This window comes from Oenanthe melanoleuca, chromosome 2 (genome assembly GCF_029582105.1).
Source record: "Oenanthe melanoleuca isolate GR-GAL-2019-014 chromosome 2, OMel1.0, whole genome shotgun sequence".
NCBI lineage: Eukaryota > Metazoa > Chordata > Aves > Passeriformes > Muscicapidae > Oenanthe > Oenanthe melanoleuca.
In genome coordinates, this window is record NC_079335.1 from 103,336,422 (window position 1) to 103,356,455 (window position 20,034).

The window sequence follows — 20,034 nt, forward strand, 5'->3', positions numbered from 1 at the left end:
ATTCTGGCTTAAAACCCTCTGGTTACTGCATCAAGATTTTATCCATTGCTGTTTCTTTGTTTTTCCTCATATACTTGCTTGACTCCAGTCCTTTTGGAAGGCAAAGGTGATCCAACTGCCTTAGACCCCAGGATTACTGCCAAGTCTCCAAGGCTACCTTTTGTTCTTATAGTCCCAGTCTTGTAGTATCATAACTTTACCTTTTCAGAGAGATAAATATTGCAGCAAAAGAAGTTTATTTTGCTTTAGACCTCACAGGAAAGTAGCATAACTCCACGGCTTGTTTGAGCACTAGTCCCAAATTCAGCGTTCCTACACTTCTAGACTGGACAGGAACAAAGTATTTTCAGAATACCAAGTTTTCCATGTCAGGCCTCTTGCTTCATGATTTCACCTCTAAAATATGAAATCTACTCTGTTTTCTGTGAGCATTTTCCTTTGGCTTCCTGATCAAACATTGTGGAATAGAGACCCTGATAGCCCTAAAAAACATATCTCCTTCACATAAAGCTTCTTTCTATCTCTCAGTTTTGGTGCTGAAGTTCACTTCTGGTTTCCTATCCTACCTTCTGAGGATATTCCACTTTTTACCCCATCTACTTCAGGACTGCTTTGGGAGAAAATGCATTTTAAGGATATTTTCCTTGGGAAAGTAGAAACTATGTTCTGACTAACCATTTATACAGAGATAAATGAATATATACAGACATACAGAAATACTCATGGCTCTTTACATAAGAAATCTTAGAGTATTGTAAAAGATGATTCATAGTATCAAGCTGGAATTGTACAGCACCAGTGTCCAAGTTGCATATTACAAACTAGGGAACTATGACTCATCTTCAAATCTGAGTAAAAGTTCAAAGGAGAATTTGAGTTTCTCCTAGATGTTATTAAAATCCACCAGGAATGGCAATGGATATCAAATCTGTTTTGCCTTGTGCTGACACAGGGTACTGCAGGCTGTGACCACGTTTATCTTATCCTGCATTATGTCCCAGTTTGTGGGAGAATGCTAATACATACCTAACTTAAAGTAAGTCCGACGTTGCTTTCCTCTTATTAAATTAAGTCTTCTTGACAGAATCAGGATGGAAACATTATTTCTTCTTTTCCAGGCAACTAATGCAGCCATGCAACAAATTTTCTTATTCACATAGTTTCATGGGATGCACTGAATAAGCAATATTAAATTTGGTATGTTTACTCCCAGAGACCAGTTTTGCTCTTGGTAAATGGAATCACATTTATTCTGTGAATGCAAAATGAAGGTTGCACTAAATGCTATAGTTTCCATAGCCTATGGAGGAAAGGTGGGTGTAATCTATTTATTTCCCTGTTTATCAAGCCATGTGTACTGTCAGGTGATTTGCAGAGTTCTTAGACTTCCAGCTAGGTGTTTGGGAATCAAGCCGCTTGCAAAAGTGGGGAATTTGGATGCCATTGGGCACTCTGTAAAATGTCAGTGTCTGTGCGTGAGGGAATATTAACAAATAATACTCTTTCTTCCCAGTCTTGATAAACCTTTCTCAGCAGTGATGGGAGCATGAAGTGCAGAACACAGATGATCCATTAGTAGAGACAGTTTCCTTACATTGATTACACTTTCAAGAGGTTTTAAGACATAATGAATATAAGAAATTCACATGTCTTTCTTTCAATTTAACAATTAATTCTGCATACAATTGTAACTTCCTCAAAGTTTTCTTTTCTGCAGTTAGGATGATGAAACCTCTCACCCTTCTTCAGCCTTCATATTTTTCCTACACATTAGCAGTCATTTAGTATGGAAAGAGGAGGAAGACAGATTTCTGGGAATTAGTTCAGTTTTGTGCATTAAGTTTCTATGTCTTAGGTGGATAATCGTGTAAATCATATTGGCAGGTTCCAGCCAAGATCCAGCTGGCAAGATAGGCAAGTTTTTCAGTATAACTGGGAACTCTATAGACTTTTTGGCTGCCAACAGTCCACCTCCATTAAGGTGACTTGCTGATTTAGCTGTTAATTTTCTCTGTGCAATTAACTTCCACTGCTCATAATCACTGTGATGTCTAAGCTACTTGTAAAACTGATGAATTTGTATGTACGATTTCTTTAAAGTGCAGAAATATTCCAAGTATCATTTTCCAGATGAAAAGCTGGAACAGAGACCATTATCTGTTAACAATGTTCTACATGTAAATTTTTGTAATGGTGTTATTATATTAAGCTTTTCTACAGATCATGGAGTAACAAGTCATCTTCATTCCTTCAAGTCACATAGAACAGTGAAGAAAATTATTGAAGGACAGGCACAGTCCATTAAAGTAGTCAGTGCCCTACTAGTTTTAGTGTAGGGGAAAGAAAAGAAGAAAAGTAGGGCAAAATTTGTTCCTGTTTAGCTCTTGTAGCTGCACAGTTAGAAGCACTCATTTGGTGTGTTTAACTGGAAAAATTATTTGGTAGTTCTTGCCTTTAGTCATCTAATCCAAAGACCCCCTAGATGTCAGTGACTGAGCCCAGTTGGTTCTAGTCTCACAGTCATGCTCTCTCTGGGCTGTTGGAAGCAGCACAGAAATAAAGCAGCACTCTTTGCTTTAGCAGAGTGTTTTCATCGTCCTCTCGTAGCAGGTTCTCAGTGTGTTGGCTTTTTACCAAACACTAAACAAAATGAGTGCAGCTGATAAGGACCAAGGCCTTCAACTTTCTGGAAGAAACTGAAAAAGGTAGCAATGATACAATATCTTTACATCAATTTTAAAATTACCACCTTGTCTTTTTAATGTCAGTGCTGAAGTCATCCCTTAGGATTTGGTATTCATACCATAATATGGACTGTATAGCTACATAGCTACATATGTTTACAGAGCATCTTTTTTTTTTCCCTGTTTATATGTAAATTACCATAGAAGTTAGGTGATGTTCTTTCTATTTTCTCTTCATTACAGCCACAGCAATACCTATGTGAGCATGTATTTCGAAACAAGACTGTCAAACTATAGCTTAAAATTTGGCATGCAGTAAAGTGCCTACATGTATTTCTACCCCTAACAATGGACAAAATATAACACTGCTCCTAAAATAATGATCTCTGCTAAATGATGGAATAGAAACATACTGAGCTAAAGGTCATGTTCCAAATTTCCAGATGTCAGTATTGGAGAAAAAGATATAAATAAACTAGCTACTTCTGGTCAGTAAAAAGAACTTGAATACATTCCTCTGTTAGTAGGTGAATGGAAAATAATGAGAAGCAAAATTCTTTCCTTTCATTCAATCTTTTCAATTAATTTCATTCAAATTCAGACTTTTTAAAATGTATTGCTTGATTGATTTTGGAATTGGTCAAATAATAACAGTTCCTACTGTATTAACTCTTTGGCCCATAAATTACATTACTTATCCACTACTACTCAAATAACTAGGTTTGATTTTTTTCTCATGTCCACTGCTTTTACATTTTGAGAGTAAACTTAAGAAGGCCTTCATTTGGTAGTGCTGGGTAAATTGACCTATACAGATATAAATGTGTGGGACAAACCATCTTTTCTGAAAATAATATTTCACTTCAATATTTCCTGCTTTATACAGTGTCTGTGAACTCATCCCACTCTTTGATCATTAACCACTTGGTGATTTCAGATGGAGGCAAACATCTTACACATACTAAGACACTGAAGTTATGTGAAATGGCATCGGGTAGAGGAAGATGTGAGAGATTTCCTGCAAGGAGAGAGAGCTATGCCATGAGCATAACATGTGCTAAACTCAGAAGAAATCTATTTAGGGAAAAGTGTTTAGAAATATCCTCCTCACAGGGTAATCTTCAGAGCTTGCACTTTGTGAGAAACTAAATTTTGTTGGAGATAGAAATCTGTAGGAAACATAGCTTTAGTTTCAGTCTGCACAAACAACAAATGTTGTTTCTAAGAACATTTTTACACAAGAGGAATATGCCCAAAGGCAAACTGAAAACTGAACACAAGGCCAATATGGCAATATTCCTTTTTTAATTTAGCTGATGCTGAGTGATTAGTACTATTGTTCAGCTCAGCTGTTAACTCTTAGCTGATTTCCTAGTGCTTAATTCCCAGATAATTTCAAAGAGATTTATGCATGAACTGAGAGTTAGATACAGACTTAAATGTGGTGCTGACATAAGCTTTGTATATGTGTATCTTCAATGTGAAATATTCAGCAACATCCTTAATCATTCTGAAGTTAAAGGGATTACTCACATTTCTGCAGACTCCTGAAACCTTGAGCACCACGTTGAATTATGATGTAGTAAAGGATCAGTAAGTCTCTAGATCTGTGGAGTGGGTTGAACCACTGAATTCTGTCGGTGTTGAAAGAAGCCTCAATCAGGCTTCTCATCTGCATCTGGCTTGGCAACCAGTCAAGAACAACAGCGCTCACTTCCTATTCATGTATTATACACAATTTTGCTTTGAATGGTTGTTTATTCTAACATGAAGGCTGTATTTTAATTTCATTTTGGTACTACATTAGTGGGAAAATGTGAGAATTGAGGGCACCACTCAACTATTGAGCCACAGATCAATAGACAAAAAAGTTTTTAAATGGCTTTGAAATGCCTTCATTTATAAAGCTATATCCATTATTCTTCTTTCTGCTACTGGGAAGAAATAAGAAATATTTTAAGAACCTCAAAATAGATTGAAGTAGTAATATTGACTAAGAAGAAACTGTTTGCCAGGAGATTAAGCTTTAGTTGGTAGGATATAAATATGCTTGGCATGTCAAAGCAATGTGACAAGTCAGTGTTTTCTTAATGTTCTGTGTCTACCTCATAACTTGCTGTGAAAGGATGATGGCCGTTGCCAGCTTGTTTTGTTCTTAATAATATCTTTAAAATAAGAAAATGAAATGGCTCAATTTCAGGAATTAAGTCATTTCCTTGTGCCAAAATATTGACAAGCAGTCATGGTACAGGAAGATAAATTAAGAGTTTTGACTCCTGCATCCCAAAAAAGAAATCGACATTGTTTGAAAAGCGCCTTATGGTTCAAGCTGGAGTTACTTCTTTTAATGTTGCAGATGTGAATGTCAATTGAGTTTTCTATGTGAATTTTTGTAATATGAAATGGAACAGACTGTTGAACTCAAGCAATATTAAAAATCAAAGATAATTTTAAAGAGGGAGAAGTCAGAAGAATCAGCAAGTGGAACACACAAATCTCAGTCAAATTATAACATCAGCTGTATAGCACTATTTGCTGCCAGCATCTAATGGTATATTTGCCTTGTTGTCTTTGCCACTGTCACTCTTTCAGCTCCCTCAAAACTGCACTTGCAATGCCTTCCACTCTCTTCATGCTGACAGCACTTAAACCCCTAGTGAATAGTTCTCCGTGCACCTCCACTCTAATACAAGAAGTCCTCCTTCCTATGGGCACAAAAGGAAAAATTCCCACTCAGACACATCCAGCCCAGCAACAGCAGTAGACACCTCCCAGTACACCTGACAGTAAGTAGAAAATGGATTATGTCCATCTGAGGCTTCTTCTGCTCTTCTGTTCTATGCCGTACTTCTGCTTGGCTGACTGAGTACATTCCATTCATCTGGGATTGGGAACTCTTTGTGCAGAGTTTATTTTGAAACTCCTGTGAACACTGTAATGCTTGATCTGTGACTGATGCTTCCAAGTTATGGGGTTAGGCTGTACTGGCCCACCTCACCTGATAGAAAATACCACTGGTACATGAAGGAAGTGGCATAAAGGTCACAACTGAGATAAGAAGTAAAACCATTTATTACAGATGACTCAGGCAAACAGGAAAATCAGATGTCAGCACTTCAGAAAAGAAGTCATTGCAAAACTTCACCTCTTCACCTTGCAAGGATTCTTACTTCACCTGTTACAGGTCTGCCTCTTTGCATCAATTTGCAAACCCTGCTCTATCTGTTTTAGCTGAATAGTTCTTCAAACTGAACGTGCTCCTGAGCAGATGTGGTTGAGACCATGGAGTTCATTTATTCAAAAAAACACGTTGAAAACTGGGCAGTGTAGTGCCTTGGTTTTCCAGTTTACTACATTTAGCACCATCTTTTTAGATCAGAATCTGACTGAGCCCTAAGATAAGCAGCCATCCATTTGCTTTATGGCAAATTGCAACCGGACAAGAGGTAACAACTGAATTCTTCACTGCTCAACTCACATTTTCTTATCTATCATTTTAATAGGGATTCCTGTGCAGGTCAGGGGACCTTTCCCCTCCCATACACTACCTGTTATTGCCAGCTGAGTAACAAAGTACGTCATTCGAGATTTCCTCTTCCTCCTCCAGGTAGAGAAGAGTACAACAGCATTTCCAGCAATTGTGACAATAAAGAGAATCCAAAGAGTCACCAGCTGCTCTGTCTGCAATGGAAAGAAGGGAAAAAAGCATATCAATGGGTGGGTGGATAGACAGTCACTTATCCTCAGACAAATAAGATGAGAATGGAAAACAGGAATGAAATTTGAGATTTGCCAATTGATTTAAACTATTTGGTCTAAAAGACATTCTTGGTTGTTTCCAGAAAATACTTAACATGCATCACTTCTAATGATGTTCACTCCAGTTTAGTTTGCAGTGGCTGTATATTACTTCTCTCTTCACAAATCCACCAGCAGTATTCTGCACTTAGTGCTAAAATGAGAGTCAGGTCTCAGCTTTCTTGTGCTGCTCCAGCAAGTTGTGAAATAACCAGCTGCCTCACATCATAAAGAATGTTGATAGATGGGCTCCTTTGGAGAAATGGGGGAAATAAATACTTCTCTCTTTCCCAGCTTCACTGAGTCTGGGCCACTCACGAGCCCTATGAAATTCAGACATCCACTCCACAATCTAGATGTGCACCAAGACTGAAAAGGAAGCATGACCCACTAAAGAAAAGTATAATTGTGTAGCGACTGAAATGTGATGACAAAACGTCCCCTAGTGGTGTGTGTACAAAGAAAAAAAGGTAAGAAAGCTATTCATGCTCTCAAAGCATCAGGATGCTCTGGCTGCCAGATCAACAGGGTTCGCTTGTTTGGTGAGTGTACACCCAATCTCTACATTCTAGCAATTGGGATGAGTTTTAGGCAATGCCAGTGCAGTCATTCCAGATCTTTCCATTCCAGACAGCAAACCCACATCGTGGGAGTTAGAGGAAGATGGAGAAGGCAAGTAAGGGCTGCAGCTGAGGAGAGATGCCAGGTTCTGGCCTTACAGACATGGCCTCAAGGACCTGTCCTGAGCAGGTTGGGAGAAGAATGCTGTCAGTAAGACCCCACCTCCCTGACTGGGCTGAGGGTGGAGCAGAAGCCAAGGAGAACACTCATTAAAAGCATTTGTAAGCCACTACGGGTGAGCAGAAACCAGAGCTCCTTCTGCTTGCAAAGAAAATAGCTTACTGTGAGTGTGGGGAGGGAAGGTAAAATGAAAGGAATGGAGCAGGGACATGGTGATTCTTGCTTTATAATTAGCCTTAGTGCTTCCTCAGCACTTAGCCCCACTCCTGGCCTGCAATCATTGTCCCTCCTCATCCCTCCCATGGCCTCTCCTGGGAACCAGCCTCAGCTTTGCTCCATGCAGGGAACCACACTACCTTGTGGACCATGCAGTCATGCAGGGAAAGCAAGATCTGATGAGGAGCAATTTGATGCTGCACTCTGTGCCTGAGCCCAGATTAGTTTAAACAAACAATGAAGGCTGTGTAGAAAGGATTTCACTTTTCACAACATGATGATTTTCACCATGAATCCACCATTTATATTGTCTCATCTAATTTTAAAGTTCTGAAGAGGCACAACGATTCTAAATTGTCTTAGTATTGTCTAGGTAATAGCAGTGTCTCAGAGATGAGTCACGACTCATCTCACCTACCTTGGGATGGGTTGTCTTCACTGAATATAGAGTGATCTAGATGAGACAACCTGTGTGGGCTAGATACCTAGCTTTTAGATTTAAAAAAAAAAATCTATTTTTGGGGTATTTGCAAATGACTTGAATTTCTTGGAAACAAATTTCCTTTAAAAAGTGGGGCAGAGATATGGTGAAGCTATTTTTATGGGGATGCTTTTCTTAGTACAGGAATTGGAAGGAAATGTCTTTTTGGAAGACAATAAAATCATAAAAGATAAGATTTCACATCAGTTTTGTCCTTGAAATCAATGATTTCTCCTTAGGGTTTGTTTTGTTTTTTCCATTTCAGGAAATATATTTGTTCCCATTTTCCTTGGTATAAAATCAGAAAAGCGTTTTCTTGAAAGTAATTATATTGTGATATTATACTGATATAAACAGGAGCAGAACAAGGATCTGACACTCAAACCTTCTCATGATTCCCACAGAAGAAATAGCTGTGGAGCAACAGAGGCTGTGTTAGAAGGATGTTTCCCCACCATTGGAGCATAGCATAAATGGTCAGATTAAACCCCTTTTACCAATTTAAATACAATGCCTAACAGTTAAGCAATGTTATACTCCAGAAATTAAACCAGACTGTAAAGATAACTTAAAAATGCAAACACTGAAAATAGAGGTAAGTCTGGAAGGACTGTAGACAAAGAAATAAAGCTGAAATTTCTATTAATCTATTTGTGGGAGCTGCCATTGAGACAAAAGGAAAAAGATCTCATTCCTGAGGATTAAGGAGCCATAAAAATAGGCAACTTAAATCACCACATCCTCTCCCAATCTGTGTTAACTTGCACAATGAAAACTTCCATGGTTATTAATCCTGCTGTGATAAAGGCCTTTGCAGAGGCTAGGATTGGAATTCAAAATTATCTTAATGAATTGGAAACATGTACTGGGAAAAAAGCAACATGCTGTCCAACAAGGAGAAGTGCAGGACTGCAGTGTTGTGCGTGTAATCACAATTGGTTGGACCAGCCTTCAAAACAACCACCCTCACATGCAGCACAACTGCAAGGTGCCCCAGAACATCATGGCATCAATCTACCATGAAAGCAACAGCCACTACTTTGGGATCAACACCAGGCTCATGTGCCTCTGCTCTAACCTTTCCACTGGGCCATGCCCACTCCTGGGCACAGTGCTTCAAGAGACACACACAAATGAGTTGACATAAAGGATATAGGCAGGCAAAACAACTGAATTATTCAAGTTGCTAAATCCAGCAAAAGCTGACTGCAAGAAAAGATGAACATAACCTTGAGGACACAAAAAGACTAATTTAAAAAAGTAAAGACTAATCTCTTCTTTAGATCCACTGCAGACGGGACAAAAATCAAACTACAGCACAGAATTCAGAATGAAAATTTTAAAAGAAAAAGAAGACTTTAAAATATATCATCGATAGAGAGATTGATTGAGACTTCACATATTTGAAGGCTTAAAAACAGTTATTAGATGAGATAGCTGATGGATCTTTGAATTTCACTCCAGCTGTATTTTCTCTAGTTTTATTCATCATCTTCTGGTTGTTTAGACATAGAAATATTTAATTTTGTCTTGTTCATTAATCAAACAAAAATTCTTTCTTAATAACAATCCTTGACAAAGAAATTAACAAAAAATATTTCTCAATAATATATTGTGCAAACATCAGAAGCATTCTGATGAAAAAAATGGTAGTAATATCTCCCAAACCTCTGTTGACGAGGGCTTCTTCTGAAATGGGCATTAGTAATTACACTAGATGAGAATGCCATGAGAGACTAGTGTCATACAGAAGTTATTTCAGCTTAAAAAAGCTAGAGATGCTGTTGACATTATTAAGGTCACCAACAAATGAAAGTCAAGAGGATTTCCTTGGCATAACTTGAGCCATTGCACATTTGCTGTTCACAAAGCTGCTGTGTTTGGAGCACGGAAGTGCTTGACATCCAGAATGCAGATTCACGCTTTGTTATGTTGCTCTACGATTAAAATCAGGTTTAGTCAATGAAGAAAATGCCTCTTCACGGGTGAAATGCAAGCCAGAGAACCTGTCTGAAGATTGTGTGCATTTTCTTTGGCAATAAAAAAACTTGTCATTCTCTAATAAAATTTCTGAATTCAGAGGCCAGAATAAGTCTAACAAGAGGTGTATTCTGCTTTATATTTGAGGCAAAAATCACCCCTGCAAACCCCTTTAATCAAGACCATAGTTATATCCTTTTGGAGATGCTGGGTGGCGTTTTGGTAGCACAATGCCATACCTTCTTCCAGCTCTTGCCAGCCAACTTCCTTGCTTTGTCATCTCTCAGGATTTGTATTCCTTCTGCTGGGGAACACCAGCTGTGACTGTGGAATGGGGATACCCCTGATAGCCCACTCCAGTGGAGGTGCTGTTCCTCATGCCTTGAGGTGCAAAAGCCTTTGTCTGATATTAGAGGAGTTGCCTAATAGAAAGAGGGGTTCAACTATCAATGGACAAAAGCTTGTTTGTACTTGAACAGGGATACAATCTACGGCAGTTTAGCTCTAGCTGCTGAGGCTGCTTGGGAAACAACCTGAAAAAAATAGATTTCCAGGTAAGAAATATAGAATTTTCTATTCCTAAGCAAATAGAAAAAGAGAGAGATACTCCATGCCTGGAGTGGCTGACTGGCCTCTCAATATGAGGACTGCAGGCCTATGGTAAATTCTTCGTCCTGCTGACCTGGTGTCTTTCTGCACCATGTTCTTGGTCTCTTGGGTGACAAAGAGTCATAATCCCTCATATCACAAGCCAGTAGCAGCTTAAGTCTCTGAACAGCTTTTTTTTGACAGTTGAGAAACTCTGGGAATACACAAATGATCTTGCTTTTGATATATTTTAAAAATTATGGGGTTAGCATTGCAGCAATTGAGATTGTAAGAGACCTGCAATCATGGAGCAAGTCAAGCAATTTTGCAAGAGTGTTCTTAACACATAAGAAGAATATATAAATCCCCTTGTTAAATTAGGTAACTGTCATGCTCATGGTCAGGTTTACCATTAGTAGATTGCATTGCACTTTCTTGAAGGAGGGATAAAAAGAGAAAAATCTTTTCTCATTCTCTAAAATAATGACATTAATTGCAGACCATGTAGAAAAATGGAGCAGTCTAGATTAGCAATTTTTTTTATCCTACTGTAGAAGATCTGGACTCTGGAACATTGAAAACTGAAAATTTTCAGGATGGATTTGCTATTTTAACATCCTCCATTTAGGATGGAAACTTAACCCTTAAATAATTTAAAAAAAAACCCAACCAAACAAAAACCACCCCCAAACAAACAAACAAAAATCCAAAACAACAATAACAAAAAAAAAACCAAACCCCAAACCCCCCCCCAAAAAAAAAACCCCAGGATAATTAATTTTCCAGAGGTAGACAAGTGCCACGCAGTTTGACTGATTTCTGTCAGGGATTTATAATCAGCTTATCTTTAAGGCACATTGCATCTCAGACTGCAGCACTGAAGGGAATCAAAGAAATACATCCATTAACCCAATAGTGAGTTTTAAAGGTACTGGCTAAATCTCTGATCTAATTAATTGAATTTTTAAATAAGTAAACAAAGCAAAAATCATAAAACACCTCTTTTTCATACTGCCACCTTTCTTCCTTAAGGGTTTCTGGGCTCTAAATGCTGCCTACAATTATCTGGCAGGCGGGTGCAGAGAAGAGGGAGCAGAGATTCTTCTCATGAAAGGGCAAGAGTCCACAAACAAGGGTTGCAATATGGGACATCTTGGTGAGATACTAGGAAAAAAAGTGTTCCTCATGAGGTTTGTCAAGCACCAGGTTGGGAATCCAGAGAGGTTGTGGGATTTCTATCCCTAGAGATATTCAGAACTTAAATAGACACTGTCCTGAGATATCTGGCATTGTTTGGATTTGCTTTCAAGTGGTTGGTTCAGGTGACCTCCAGAAGTCCTTCTTCACCTGAATTACCATGCACACACAGAAGTATGCATAAGACCTATTTTCTTAAGGAATATTCTTAAAACTAAAAGGTACTTAAACAGATATAATCAGATGAGTGCTTTGCACACATTGTATATTACTTTATTGTATCACAGAAATATGAACAGCTCAGGTCTTTCTGGAATATTTATGTAAATTAAAATTTGCTCTGCAAGTAAAGAGTATGGGTGTAAAGGCTACTGGCTTGGAAAGGGTTAGTCTTAGAAAAAAGGACTTTAAAAGTATAAGATGGCGTTTTTCTTATGTTTATTTGAAGTCCTGAGATGAAGAATTTTTGCAAGTTGTGACCAGCTTAAACTGTGGGCTTTCAGAAATGAATTGTGATGCCACTGACTATGGTTATGCTTACCATCGACAAAATAAAGGTTCTGTAATGCACAAAAAAAAAGAATGAACTTAGTTAAACTTCCAAGGAAACATCCATATTTCTTCTTGTGTTGGACCTTTCTATACAAGCTGGGTTGTGAAAAAAACCCCCAACCTAACAGCAATCTGCTTGAAGAAATGCAGTAGGTGCATTAAGGTATACTTTAATTGTAGACAATAGTTCTGACTATCAAGAACAAAAAAAAAGTAATGGGCACCAAGTATCTTACAAGAAGAGGCACAACAAACAGAATACTTGGGCTAGAAGCAAGCTTCACACAGTAAATGGCCTGAATGTGAAGACTCAGATGATTAATTCATCTCCTAATGCTCAAGAAAAGAAAAACTGAAAAAAAAATGGCTGCAATGCTCTTGATTTATTTGCTGATAGGCCTTGTCTCAATAAGAAAGAAACATGCTCAAACAGCTGGGAATATCACTGAAATCTTCAGCCTTAGATGTCACAAGCAGCAGGAAGTTAAAAATTTCACCCCTGTAATACAATTATGTTTCGAAAGAAGGTTCTCAATCCAGCAAGGCGAAAGTTAGATGTTTCTACACAGCATTCACACAAGATACTCCTGAAAATTTTGAAAAAACAATTTTTGACACTTAAAAACCCACGGAAAACTCAAGCAAATGTAAGAAAGACTGGAAGAAAGTTCAAAGATAATTTATATTTAATTTATATTTAATTTATATTTTGTCACTGAAAGTGCTTCCATTATGACTGAATTTGAGAGAAACACATTTGGGCAGGCAACAAGCCCTCTAGGAGTTCTGCTTTTCTTTTCAATTCATTTGGCCTGGAATGGAGCCCAATTCGAAGTGCATAAACACCAGTTCAGCCCCAGGTTTGACTCTGGGATTGCTGCTTTCTAATTTAAATGCTACTAGTTGTGCTTGATAGACCTCCTATCCCCTCCTATCCCCTGTGCAGAGGCTGTCTCATTGAGCTGCTTTCTAATTGACTGCCTGGATTATCCTCCCAGCCCAAGGTTATGGAACATCCTGGCAAAACTGGGATGCATTGCCACATGAAACCTTCACAGCATATCAAGCATGCTGGTAACTGTCGCTTCCCAAGGAGACCTTATTGTTGGAAAAAACAGCTGGAAGGAACAAGAGTTGATTTTTTTCTGTTCTGTTGAACTTGAGAAGCAGTTTTGTGTGAGTTTGTGTTGATATGGTATTCCACTCATAGTCTGTTACACTTATGTGTTACATACAGGAAAGATCTATAATATTTTCTTTCTTTTAGACTTAGGGAAACAGACAAGCTGAGAAAGTCTATTCCCTAAACCAGGACACTTTTATTATTAAGATTACTTTCTCATCTTTTTGAAATGCAGTAAAGCTGTATATGTATTTTTTTGTGACCCCCCCCGCATTTTAAAAAATCCTATTTCTTAGCTCTGACTTCACCACCATGCATGAGCAAGGTCCCTTCAGTGCACACAATCTAATGCATGCTAGTGGTTGTAATCTTTCCAACCTCAACAACTGCCACTCTGCCACAAAATTCTCCATAGACATGATGATGACAGTAACAAATGTGACTAATCCAACCCTATTCTATCATCAGATTGTAGAGGCCCAGTGGCCTTCCACTGGGACTGCAACACTTCAGCCCTTGAGGGGCAAGAACAAGAGAGAAGAAACACCCCTCTAAGGTTACAGTGAGAATATTATAACCTCCCAAAGGCCTTTGCAGACAAATATTAATATCTTTAGTTCTATTGGTTTCCACAGTTGTTCCGCCCCTGTTCACCTTGTATGTACCCTTTATGGAATGTTCTTCTCTTCCTTGATCCCCACTGGCTATTGTTTTGCCACATTGCTCTACCCCTGTTATCCTCTTGGTTTCCCTGGTTGGCTGCCCCTTCTCTGCATCATGTTCACTTGTTCCTATTGGGACCTTGACCCTCAGACCTGCCTCTTCTGTCCCATATTTAGCCCTGTGCCCTCTACCCAGCTTTTGTCATTTTCCCTGGACTCCCTTAGAGACCAAATAAGCCTTCCCTTGTATTTCCATACAAAGACCTGTCCTTTGCCTCTTTTGTCAGCCAGTTGTCTTTCAAGCAAGCATGTTCCGGGCCCCTAAGGCACACATCAGTCTTGGAGGAGCCCATTGAAGCACACTGCTTCACCAGATAGTTCTTATTTGTCATTCTGTTGTGATTTGGTACAAGAGAGATAATAAATGTGGGCAGTTCTGCTCAGTTATTGCAGGATGTTTTACCCATTGCACTCTAGGAAAATTCCACACAATTAGACAGATATTCCCTATTTAAATGTCAGCAGGAAACACAAATTTTTAATGGTGCACCTATCTATATTTTTGTAGAATATTTTCAATGTGGAAAGACAATACTGTGTCACTCAAAGGTCCATCCATAATTTTTTTATTTTTCACAGCTCTATTTAAAACTCTGAAGTGTTGTTTCTCTTAATCACTTAAAATGATTATGCACACCTAATTCATAGAATTAAAATATCTCAAAAATGTTTTAAAAAACATATTTTCTAGGCATATTTATATAGGAGAGGCAGACAGGTGCAAATCATGTGCCTGTGTGGAGCACAGGGACAGTAGTATGAGGGTTGCAAGTGTAAAAGAGCCCAAATCAGCTGGTTCAGAGCTGCTGTCTGTTGGACTGTCTTACTGCCAGATCAATTGTGTTGCATTTAAGCTGCTGGATGAGGCCAGCCTGGCCAACAGCACTGCAGCAGCAGTTTCCCAAGGAGATTATTCTCAGCGCCGCATCTCAGGAATAGCAACAGTCATTACAGCATATTGCAGAGGCTGTGTTTGTTTGGGTAAACTTAATCCTTCTCCTCTCACTGCACTGAAAGTTTGCAAAGTTACCTCTGAATTATTTGATATGTCTATTTTCTAAAATTCGTGATTGCATTGTCAGAGATTACTCCAGAAATTTGACAGCACTCCTTATTATTTTCCTATTTTGGATTCAATGATGGGATGCTCTGTGATATTTGCTTGAATGAATGAGTAATAGTATAAGCAAGTACTTTCCAGGAGATAAAGCGACTCCTACATTTGGATGAAAGAATGGGGACATCAGACTGTGGCTTCAGCAGTCTCTGAGAACACCTGAAGCCAAGTCCATGTACCTGGACAGTCCTACAAAGCCTCTCGACATATGTCGGTCTCCTCAGCTCTTTGCTGTAAACCTACTTTTGTAAAGAACATTAGTTCCATGGATATGCAGCCCCTATTCTTAGAGTTCTGCTTATTTGACCTAGGTTGTACTGTCCTGTTTGATATCTGAGTCTGGGCTAAAACACACAGGTACAGGGAATGCAACAGCATGGGGGGAGGACAGTCAAAGACATATATTTAAAATACTTTGTGATGGTTTTGATAGGCATGCAGCTCCTCCTGAGAGCTGTAACACCTCAGCATCACTGCTGTGCTAATGCTGCATGGCACAGGGACCAGGGCTCATGGGGCCAGAGGCAGGGGCGTGCCAACATTTGGACCAGTGGTTGGGGTTCCCACTTGGCAGGGGAGACACTGGGGTTCCCAACAACCTTGATTATAAACAACAAAACCTTTGTGTCCTGCGGCACAGGTGAGGACTCTACACAGCAGGAAACAAAAAGTACTACTTGATGGATTCCCAGCACTGCTGGGAGGTACAAAATGAAGGCAGGAACACAGTCCCACTGAGAAAACTCGCAGGTGCTGTTCCTTTCTATTTTTGAGCAGTCCAACCTTACCCTGCTTTTTTGCAGGAAAGTTATCTCCTTTCTCAACAGAGCTCTTAAAACAGAGAAGATCCCTATGTAATCTTTCTGAGGACAAGCACATGTTCCTGCCATTGTGAAAGCTTCTGGGCTGTTTAGATCTGGCAGGAGGAGATGCTTCCTCCAGCCCTGAAAAAGCCTCCCAAACTTTGTGCAAAATCAGGCCAAACCTATTCTGAGATTCCAGCTTTTATCCAGGTGGGTTTCTGGTTTGTACCTTGTCAGGTTTGCAGAATTAAGAAGGTCCTAAAGTAGAGAAAGGCTATAGGTTTAGATTATTAGATTATTTCTGCTCTTTCTGGACTACTGTATTTGGCAGGTACAGTTGATGCTTACTTAGAGCTCTTTTACATATGGATTAAGTACATATAGAGGAGATTGTAAAGGGATGTATTGAACTGTCCTTGGCTTGAGAGATTAGAGCTGTAATTAATACCAATTTGCACATCTGTTTGAAATCAGGTGCTGAAACAACCAGCAGAATTCCTTGTAGTTTAAGTCAGTAACCTACCTGGATACCCCACAGAAAGGCACCCAGGAAGAATGATGACCTGGGTTTTCAGGACGATTTGCCATAACACAGAAGCAAGACCTAAATGGCAGTGGGAATGAGGCAGTGCCTTTGCCATGGGAAGTACCAGCTCATCTTGTGTGGAGTGGTGTGTGGATACGCCCAGTCCTGCCCCAAAAGCTGCCATTCTGTAAGCAAGAGTCAGTCTAGTTAGCTCACATGACCACAAATCAGACTTCATTAGCAAAGCTTTCGTGTGCATCTGGCCATTCTGTAGTAATGACTACCAGAAGAATATCTGCATTTCTCTAAGTGGAGAAAATGCTCCATTTCTGAGCTAAAATAAATCAACAAGATCTCCCCCGGACTTCCCCCCAAAAAGGCAATAAAAACCTGATCTGGCAAAACACTCTCGAATCTGAAACTGTGCAGGGTTTAGTTGTTAAGCAGAGGAGTACACAGAAGCTCAAATTTTTCTGAGAGAGAAGCATTCACAGCTCAGCCTTTAACAGGACTTTCTGTCATTGAAATTCTTTCTGGCTCTAACGCACATTATTTTACTTTTGTCATGTTGCCACAAAGGCATAACACAGACACTGTCTGGGGTGGGTACCAGCTATCCTTTTCAGCTTGGGATGAAAAGAAGACACCAGCACATGCAGCTTAAGCAGCATGTGAGATACCCTGTCATTGGGTAAAATCATTAAAATGTCATAAACGCAGACACGGGGCGTTACTCCCTAGTCTCTGTTTATCAGTTTAGATCATGTTTTCCTATGACTGCTTTGATAAGGTAGGTTACACCTGAATTTTCCAAGCAGAAATAGCTTGTGTGCTCTATCTGCATCCTGGCATGCAGGCTCTGGAGTCAACCTGTGTAGTGACCACTCACACACCCTGCCTTCACATTCAGCCACAGGCTACCGTGTGTTTGAAAATCCAAACCCTATTTGTAAGCTACATTTTGAACACTGAACTCTGTTTTTCAAATTCCTTCAGCCTGTTCCAAACTGAAACTTAAATTATCTGCTTAACTACAGCATTGTAAAGAGGAACACAATGCTCCTTGGCTTGCTGAAGCAGGCAAGGACGCAGCCACAACATTGGCAGAGCTGGTGGAGGATGGCCAGCTGAGTCAAAGGTATCAGAAGCACTTTCCATGTGTGAGTTTTACAGTGCTGGCATTGCTGGCAGGGAGCCCTGTCTTCCCTAAACTGTAGTCATCAGAGCAGGTGCTTTCTCCTTCTTTCCTACAGCTGCACCAGCTGTCACTTGTCTCTAGAGTCAAAATATTTCCATGCCTAACAACAGCTAGTAATTCATGTGAAATCAGTGAATCTCCTTGCAAAGTTCATGCTACATGTGCCAGAGCCAGGCATGTGGCAGAGACTCAAATGCAAGTCTAATGAGAAGCCCTCAGCTACAGAATTGTTTCCTTTAGCAATGGATGAGCATGCATGACTATCCTTCGTTTCCTAATTATTGTAATTTACTAAATCTCTCCTATTAATGAGCATTTTTCTGCCTGGGGACTTTCTAATCATGGAATTAATTGTCACTTTTACCATTATAAAATACTGCTCCCATGACATTGCTCAGATTTACAGCCCTGACTATGAAAAGAAGACAGGAGATAAAGTTGTGAAATTATTATTCTTGTTCCTTGTGATTTTTTTAAAGAGCATTTTAGGAGTCTAACATAGAGAGGGGAAAAAAAGGAATAAAAAATAATTTTCACCCTTGAAATCTTAGGTAGGAAGTATTATCTTAGCAATTATAAGCAGCATGTTAAAAGAGACCCTCATTAATTAAGAGTAGCAGTATGGATCATCTCTTTAATTAGGGCTGGGAACCTGCTGTAATTCCACTGATTCCACTAGGATTGTGTCAGAACACTACCAGTCTCACAGATACAAAAGTTGCTTCTGAATATATCCTCTTTTACCTCATGTGCTGTCAAATGATATAGATGCCTGTTTCTTTCCAGCTGAAATTGATCTCTTTGGTGCTGAGCTCTAGAAGGAATGGCAGGGTACTCCTAGTCAGACTTTTTTAATTACTTGAGCATACAACATACCATAAAAGTAAAGAGATGTGGCATTCAGAATGAAATTAGGCAGTAGCAACAGGCATAGAAATCTGAAGGAAATATGAACTTCAGAACTTCTCTAATCTTTTTCCTACATTCACATATTGCTAGGGTGATGTTTAGTTTTGGAGATGACTGAATACACTTCCTATTCAATTCAACAGCATTCACTACTGAATGACTCATCCGATGCATTCTTAACAGATTTCAAGAGACACTGCAACCCCCGCTCAACTTACCAACAAACATACAAATTAGAACTTGCCCCTCATGACTAAAAAAACCCCAAACAACAAAAAAAGCCTCTCACTTGTGTACGATGTTCGTTACAGCTGGAAAATTGAAAAGAAATCCCTTATGTCAAGATGATGCCTCTAAGAAATTACATTAAAAATGTGTTAAAAATAATACAAGCTTTTGACTAAAGGTATATGTATAATTACTATACCTCTACAGAAAACCAGTACTGTCCTCTCTTGGAAGGGGATAGAGTTAGCTAAGACAAGTAAATCTGAAGTAAAATTTCTACAAGTATTTTGCTTTTCGGTAAATGCCTTACACATGCTGTCAGCTGTCTTTGCAGGGAAAAAGCCCCACCAATATCTAGGAAAAAATAATCTTAGCTGCCTCCCCACATGTGTGCTGAAAATGCTCCAAAGCTGCTAGAATTTGAGAAAAGTAAAGTATTCCTTAAAGTAATACCTTAAAGGAGTAGTAAAAGGATCCCAACTCCTCTTCTGCCACCACTTCTGTGAAAGTCATCGTTTCAGTGAAGGTGACAGGGGTAAGATCCAGACAGCCGGTGCCTCCCTGGGAGCTGCTGCTGGCTTCTGTGGAGTTGACCTCCATCACTGGATTTCTGGATTGTGTTTAAGTTGTCTAGGTGCTTGTTTTAGTAAGAGTTAATGCAGCTAGGCTTTTCTTGTAAAAGCACAGCACAAAACCAGCTTCTCACTGGCTACCAGAGGTGTCGGGCTTCAGTGCAGCTGAGTGACAGCAAAAAAAAAAAAAAAAAAAGGCAAGCTGGCATTCCTTTGAGCTTTCTTTTGGTTCAACTCTGACAATAGCCATCCGTATGCTCTTTCCAACAGCAACAGCCAGTAACAAAGTCAGCACACACAGACCCAGCCATGTGCTTTGTCGACTCTGGATTACTTTGCACCCCAAGCTGTTAGCTCTGAAGTCAGGCACACCTGTAAAAACATGGAGCTCCTCCCTGCTCTTAGCCCAGCAGCCTGGGTATTCCACTCAGAAGCATCACTTACTTAGCTTTGCCAGGCTCACTATGATTTTCATTACCTTTAGTCTTACAGTATATTCATAAAGCACCAACACATTCTCCCATATTAGCAAAACCCTATTAAGTTTTTAGGCTTAAAGTACCACAATTTTCCTGTCAATATCTACTTAACTTCATTAA

At 39.4% G+C, this 20,034-nt stretch overlaps 1 protein-coding gene across 2 annotated transcripts in view; it reads right to left on the reverse strand.

Moving 5' to 3' along the window:
- Positions 1 to 19,570, reverse strand: part of NPSR1 (neuropeptide S receptor 1) — a 57,879-nt gene extending 38,309 nt beyond the window's left edge. The window contains exons 1-2 of one of the 2 annotated variants that reach the window (XM_056484643.1): positions 19,317 to 19,570; positions 6,233 to 6,365 (exon numbers count right to left, since the gene is read on the reverse strand). In XM_056484643.1, the coding sequence (XP_056340618.1) occupies positions 6,233 to 6,365; positions 19,317 to 19,463 (280 nt within the window). In that variant the 5' untranslated portion in view covers positions 19,464 to 19,570. The remainder of the gene's footprint in view (positions 1 to 6,232; positions 6,366 to 19,316) is intronic. The other variant, XM_056484645.1, reaches the window with a different exon arrangement.
- Positions 19,571 to 20,034: the final 464 nt, after the last annotated feature.